Raw genomic sequence first — 7,219 nt, 5'->3', positions numbered from 1 at the left:
TAGCTCCCTGAGGGAATGAATGATGTGCAGTAGAGCTATGTGTAATACAGTGGGATTAGATCAGTATGTAGCTCCCTGAGGGAATGAATGATGTGCAGTAGAGCTATGTGTAATACAGTGGGATTAGATCAGTATGTAGCTCCCTGAGGGAATGAATGATGTGCAGTAGAGCTATGTGTGATACAGTGGGATTATATCAGTATGTAGCTCCCTGAGGAAATGAATGATGTTGTGGTGGTCTAACAGGTTTATATCAAATGATGGCTTCATCTTCCTGGAATTGTTTGTCTTGCAGGGTTTGAAACGGTTACAGTAACAATGCAACTATCACAATGGAATCTGTGTTTGGGTTACATTTACGTATTATACACAATCACACAAAACACAATTTAGTTATGCGTTTTTCTTATTTAATGGAAATATGAGTCATAACAATGATGGTTTTACACATTTCTTTTCCCTTCAAATCTAGGATGTTTAATGGAATGACAAATATGTGTCGTAGAAAAAACACTGGCAAACAAAGATAGGTTAGTTGAGCAGTACTAAACCCCAACAACTGTTACTTAAATAAACAAATATCTTTCCTACGTAGCAATGGGTGGTGAGTCTGGTGACTGACATTTACTGACTTGAAGTTCCCAAAAGCTACCATGTTGCTCTAGACCCCTAAGAAAGTGATCAAGTACTCTGGATACGCCTGACAGTCGCGGAAGACTACAAACTCTGTTGGATTATATGTGTCGTTTGTCGTACTATCGTAGCGCCGAATTTCTGAACCGCCTATAAATGGAGGTTCTTTCATCCCTGGTTCTCCCTTTGTGAAGTGTCCAGTCAGAACACGACACAAGTACATCAACTTCCTACCTTCGCCATCTGGCTTGGAGAATTCATCAGCAGCAGAGTAGCTGGCATTGACTGCAAAGTAGGTGCCATTTCCATACAGTGCAGCTGCAGAAAGATTATGACACAGTTATGACACTATTAACATAGAAGAGAGAAACAAGTTAAATATAAGGGTTTTTGAGATGTTATATACAGTTCAACTTGAGGCAAGACTTTCCTATTTTCAAGTTATTTCGTTGGCATATCTTACCATTTTGTCCAGCGTAGCTCCGATTGAACCCGTTGTTGTTGATGTGTTCTATGGTTGTGTAGCTGGTTGCATGGAAAAGACGTCTCTCATTGATTATGCCATCATGTCTGTCCTCGATTTCTTTTTTCTTGATCTGGAAGCTTTTCCACAGGTTTGGGTTCTGGACTCTTTCAATCTAAGGGAAGGAGAAAAAAACGCATATTACAGTAATTGGCAAGACATTCAATAACCTGATTTACATACATTTTACATTTACATTTACATTTAAGTCATTTAGCAGACGCTCTTATCCAGAGCGACTTACAAATTGGTGCATTCACCTTATGACATCCAGTGGAACAGCCACTTTACAATAGTGCATCTAGATCTTTTAAGGGGGGGGGGCCAGCTGCACAGTTACAGTTATAACTACTCAGAAAGTATCTTTAGGAAAAGAGGTACCTTAATAATTGTATTGTCTGGACAAGTAGCCTGGAACAGGCCTAGGACTTCATCATACTCTGGGCTTCCTGGCTGGATAGAGTAGAGCCGGACAGAAGTGGTGGCTGGCTTGGTATCCCAATGCTGAGGGAGGTTATCCTGTTGAGCTGGAGATAACAATAGAAGATCAGTCATAGTGCCAAAAATGACTTCATTTCAGGAGGCTTTTTAAATCTGACTTTACATCACACCCATTTCCACTTGCCATGTAAAGCTCTGAGTACAGAGTCAAGAAATATGTAAGATCACAGTACCTGGTAAGTCTAAGGTGGTTAACCACTGCTGAAGTTGTAGATACATTTCATGCACATGACTTTCTTTGAGAGTATCAAGGAAATTGAGATGAGTTTTTTTCCTCTTTGCCAGTGATCTTATCAAGCAGTTTGATGACTTTATTCTCTGGCTCTGGGACACTCATAAGGTTTTGATACTCCCTGTCTTTGATCATGCCTTTACTGGTCAGATGTTGAAGATTGAAGGATGGATCTACTCGAAGCCAGTCAATGATTTTCACCTTATTTGTCACTATAAATTCATTACAGAGAATTTAAAAAACATGCTTTGGTTTTGTGTACTGAGCCATAGTCTCTTTTTAGCATGTGTCCCAAAAACAATGCAAGTCAATATCCCCAATATTACAATGTTTTTGCATTTTGTGTCCAAATCGTCAGAAAGTGTCTAAAATGGTTTGGTTACTGTCGCTCAAATAATGTTACTAGGCTACCTGCCGGTTACTAGTCTACCTGCTGGGGCGGCAGGTAGCCTAGTGGTTAGAGCGTTGGGCCAGTAACCGAAAGGTTGCTACATCAAATCCCTGAGCTGACAAGGTACAAATATGTTGTTCTGCCCCTGAACAAAGCAGTTAACCCACTGTTCTTAGGCCATCATTGTAAATAAGAATTTGTTCTTAACTGACTTGTCTAGTTAAATAAAGGTTCAATAAACACAATGACTTGGACATGAAGTGTGTAAAATGCTCATATTGAGGATGTTGATTTGCATTGGTTTTGACCCACAAATGATAAAAAGAGAATTTGGCCAGGCACACAAAACCAAAGCATGGATTACTGTCTTTAAACTGCTTAGAGAGTAAGGAAACCAAGGTGTAATTTTGTGATTTGGGTGAATTTTCTCTTTGACTACCTCTTAGTTACAGTCGCACAAGAGGAAATTAACTTACTACTAGCACACAGAAGAGGAAAAAAGCTTACTACACGATTAGCCATGTCTCAGTACAGGATGTGGAATAAACTTCAAACTTTAAGTGTGTTGATTCTAACAGTCAACTTGTACAATTTTAAATGTGGCAGGCAGAAAATGGCAGAGGCTGACTAGTGATTAACTTTCACTTTTACTTTTAGTAATAGATGTTCTTTTTTGTTTACGAAGGACTTATAGCCAATATCAGAGAAGCACTGTCAAAACTTTAGCCATGCAAAAGTAAATTATTGCAAATAAGTTCACCAGTTGAAGTATAATGGCAACAGATTGGTTTACGGGTGGGACTAAGCTCTTTGTCAGTGGAATATCGAGACACATTCATGACGTCACTTGATCCAGTTTCATTACGATTATTGTTTCTTTATTGACTTAATAAACGTGTTCACAGGTTGTTTTGTGTGAGTGATGGACCTTTTTCAGGCAAAGTTATAATGCGTGTTCCCACACACAGTTTACGACAGCTGTGATTGATATCAGGAAATATGTGTATGTATGACGTGCGCCCAGTTTATAAATCTCAATATTTGTTTTCTTTTCAGAAATGGTGCATGCAGAAATTGAACGTAAAATGTACACAACAGTTATGAGGCCCCTGCTCTCTAACACACCTATAGCTCAGGTTGAGCCCTGTGAAGACAAAACTTGCCTAAATAGTTTACCTGGACACTGTGAGGCTTGTCGGACTGGCGCTGGAGGTGGGGCTTGTGTCCAAGACAAATCGAGGTTGCCATCGATGTCATTGTATGTTATCATTTCAGCAGAGATATGACTGTTATTGATTGCAACCACATTTGCATTTGGGGGTGGTTGGCTGAGGTTCATTCCTGAAAGATACATTTTGTGTCCAAGTAACTATACAATTGTCTTATGCTCTTATTATGGTGCTGTCTGTTAGTAAGCAGCACAACTTCATTAGAATGACCATGTTAGCTTATTCATAGTAGCACTCACCAGATGGATTCAACCCTCCTACTTGGATGGTTTTATGCATGATCAAGTCCTTTTTAATTCGGTTCCCGGTAACTAGTCGGGAATCAACAGTGCTGTTGCGATCCGCATACACCGTTGGGCTGGATGACACTTCAAAACAAATGTGTTATTGTCTTGTTAGATGATGACCTTTTGTATGACTTTGCAGTCTGTAAAAAAATCACTGGCCCGACAAACCTGACCAGTACATTTTATATTCTGTATACTAAAACACATACACTGAGTTGTGCCCAATAACCGAAAGGTTTCTGCTTCAAATCCCAGAGCCTACTTGGTGAAAAGTGTGCCGACGTGCCCTTGAGCAATTCACTGAACACTAATTGCTCCCATTAGTCACTCTGGATAAGTGTCAGCTACATGACAAACATTTTAAATGTATGTTTTGTAATAACTGCTATGAAGTGCTTAAATGTCTTTAATCACTACAAATGTTCATGTAATACTGCTATTTTACCTTGTGTGTTATTGCTGAAATGCTGTTGAAGGCCTGGATAATGTGCCTTCTCTTTCTTCAGAATCTCATAGAACTCCACACATGCATCCTCCCCGTTTTTCTGGATTTCATCCAAAAGAAGACAGATCTTCTCTGCAGCAGTGGCTCGGTTGGAAACAGCTTTTCCTTGTTTAACTGATAAAATATCTTCACACTTTTCAATGATATACTCAGGGTCTGTTGATAACCACTGGCCCAGTTCCGTCTTCATTGACTTGAGAGATTCCATGGTCTAAATGTCTAAAAGAGATGGATACAGTAAGGAATGGCCCAAAGCTATTATGCATACTGTAAACTACTCAACTAACAATATAGACATATCATTATGTTATGTGAAAGGCAATCAAACATGAGTGACAATAAAACAACAGTCAACAGTTCGATAGAAGTGATCCTAAAACTGTACAGAATATATTACCTGAGTACAAGCTATCAATAATCATAATTAACATTGAAAGGGTTGTCTGATGTAACCATTGGGCTCATTGTAATGTAGTCTGCTTTAAAGTTGTTTTTACTTTCACTACTGAAGACATACAGTATATTTGATGTAAATGTGATATCAGTACTGTTTAAATACACTTAAAGGAAATAATCACCCATGTTGAATGTTATATCGTTTTTGTACATCTCTGAGCGATGTTCTATCGATTCCCAGGATGATTTCATGTTTTTATTGTGTATCTGAGTTCAAACAGGCAGACATACAGCCGGTATGACGAGTTGCATCATAGGATTCAAAATGGGTGAATATTTCCATGAAGGAACATTTCATGCCATTACAAACTGTACAACATCTACGGAAGACAAAAGGAATAGTCTTTAGTTAAGTTTAGCTGTATCTGTGGGAGAATGAGAAAGCACAAGCACTTCTGTTTTGGTGAAAGGGGTGGAATGAGAGAAGTATAGAGTCCCGTAAACTAGACAAGCAACAACTGTTGTTCAAAAGAGAGGGAGCAGCCATATCTCACACAACACAGTTTTAAGACTGCAGAACAGGAAGGTAAACTTACCAGCAAGATGTTTAACAGAGCAGGATCTGGTAGTAAATGTGGAGACGTTACAACTTTCCCTACTGACAAGCTATGTGGCTGATGCAAACGAGCGCTTACTGACAGGAAACGTACTTCCTTTATGTAATTATAGCCAATAACACGTGCGGGCCTGTAAGGATGCAGCCTATCGAAATGCACGTTTTGTTATGAGTAAGAGATGGGACACGTGTGAAGTGAAACTAAGATTCATTATTACGTTTCACCATGTTTGTGTTCAACAGAAACACAGTAGGATGTTCAAAACTACCTGTAGGCATTGTAATCCTGAATTGACACAGAAAGGGCAATTTTGTGTCCATGTTGACAGGCTCCTGTACTTGTGGTGTGGTGGACCCCCCCATTCCTGTGAACTCACATGCAATCTCAATCACACTATCCTGTACTGCCTGTAGGCCTAGTGTACTGTACTGCCTGTGAACTCACAATCACACTATTCTGGATTTGACTCCTTCTTTTCTTCCCAGTCAGGAATGAGAAAATAGCAAAAGACCATCTAGTAAACCCTGGTAAGTCCATTCACCTGTAAAATCGCTGTTAACTTCCTTAGAGATCTAATCTAGAGTATTTCACTGCAGCCCCTTGACAATACTGACACGGAAGTACTGAGTTCCCCTTGAATTCAGACAAACACGCAGGGGCAGACTTGAAGCTGAAAGACGAGACAGAGTTTGGTCATAAGAGCTGACTCCTGTTATATCAGTGAAGGTGATGTTTGATAGAGGATGAGTCACACAATAAATAACACACACATAGGCTTTATACTAGGCAGTGTGTCGTCCCTACCACGTCGTCCAACATTTCCAGATAATGTACAGAGCGTCTGCATTCATCCCTTACATATATCACATGTATAGGCTTTATACTAGAGAAATACTAGGTAATTGCACAGAGACAAGGTAGTACCCACTGTACAGTACTTCTTCTGTGTCCATTGTTTTATTTCAAAATAGAAGTAAAAGCGGTAGGTGACTACCTAATCTTATTCACATGGAGTTACCATTGAAGAATGACTATGTGCAGTGTTGACAATGGATGTCATGTTGTAGAGATGCTGAGCATCAGGACAGTTATTTCACACAGTACATTTTCTGAATATAGGGTCAATATTCAAGGGGTCATCATCGTTCATTGAAAAGATGTGTCCACACTATAAATGTTTGTTTTGATCACAATTAAATAACGCTTTTAACAACAAGATCTTATGGAATTTCTAAGCTTTTTTGTTTTGTTTATGAAATACAAAGCAGACCTTTGACTCTATGGACCTCTAGTGGTTTAAAACCATACACACCACAACAAGACCTCTAGTGGTTTAAAACCATACACACCACAACAACACCTCTAGTGGTTTAAAACCATACACACCACAACAAGACCTCTAGTGGTTTATAACCATACACACCACAACAAGACGTCTAGTGGTTTAAAACCATACACACCACAACAAGACCTCTAGTGGTTTAAAACCATACACACCACAACAACACCTCTAGTGGTTTAAAACCATACACACCACAACAAGACCTCTAGTGGTTTAAAACCATACACACCACAACAAGACCTCTAGTGGTTTAAAACCATACACACCACTACAAGACCTCTAGTGGTTTAAAACCATACACACCACAACAACACCTCTAGTGGTTTAAAACCATACACACCACAACAACACCTCTAGTGGTTTAAAACCATACACACCACAACAACACCTCTAGTGGTTTAAAACCATACACACCACAAAAACACCTCTAGTGGTTTAAAACCAGACACACCACAACAAGACCTCTAGTGGTTTAAAACCATACACACCACAACAACACCTCTAGTGGTTTAAAACCATACACACCACAACAACACCTCTAGTGGTTTAAAACCATACACACC

General features: G+C 39.4%; 1 protein-coding gene across 1 annotated transcript; it reads right to left on the bottom strand.

Moving 5' to 3' along the window:
• Positions 1-388: 388 nt before the first annotated feature.
• On the bottom strand, positions 389-5,334 carry LOC129820825 (protein mono-ADP-ribosyltransferase PARP15-like). The gene is made up of 7 exons (XM_055877825.1): positions 5,294-5,334; positions 4,242-4,520; positions 3,749-3,877; positions 3,457-3,621; positions 1,538-1,683; positions 1,097-1,271; positions 389-951 (listed from the first exon to the last, which is right to left on the bottom strand). Exons 2-7 carry the CDS (start codon positions 4,507-4,509, stop codon positions 662-664), a joined length of 1,173 nt encoding a protein of 390 aa, XP_055733800.1. The 5' UTR covers positions 4,510-4,520; positions 5,294-5,334; the 3' UTR covers positions 389-661.
• Positions 5,335-7,219: the final 1,885 nt, after the last annotated feature.

The sequence above is a fragment of the Salvelinus fontinalis genome, chromosome 23 (genome assembly GCF_029448725.1).
Source record: "Salvelinus fontinalis isolate EN_2023a chromosome 23, ASM2944872v1, whole genome shotgun sequence".
Lineage (NCBI taxonomy): Eukaryota > Metazoa > Chordata > Actinopteri > Salmoniformes > Salmonidae > Salvelinus > Salvelinus fontinalis.
This window is presented reverse-complemented; position numbering and strand designations above follow the sequence as displayed.

Bases quoted from the DNA above. Each gene is read 5' to 3' on its own strand.
- LOC129820825 (XM_055877825.1), bottom strand. From the start codon at position 4,509: ATGGAATCTCTCAAGTCAATGAAGACGGAACTGGGCCAGTGGTTATCA. The intron at 3,878-4,241 runs GTAAAATAGCAG...TTTGTTTTGAAG, and splicing joins TTTCAGCAATAACACACAAG to TGTCATCCAGCCCAACGGTG. The intron at 1,272-1,537 runs GTACCTCTTTTC...TCCTTCCCTTAG, and splicing joins CAGACAATACAATTATTAAG to ATTGAAAGAGTCCAGAACCC.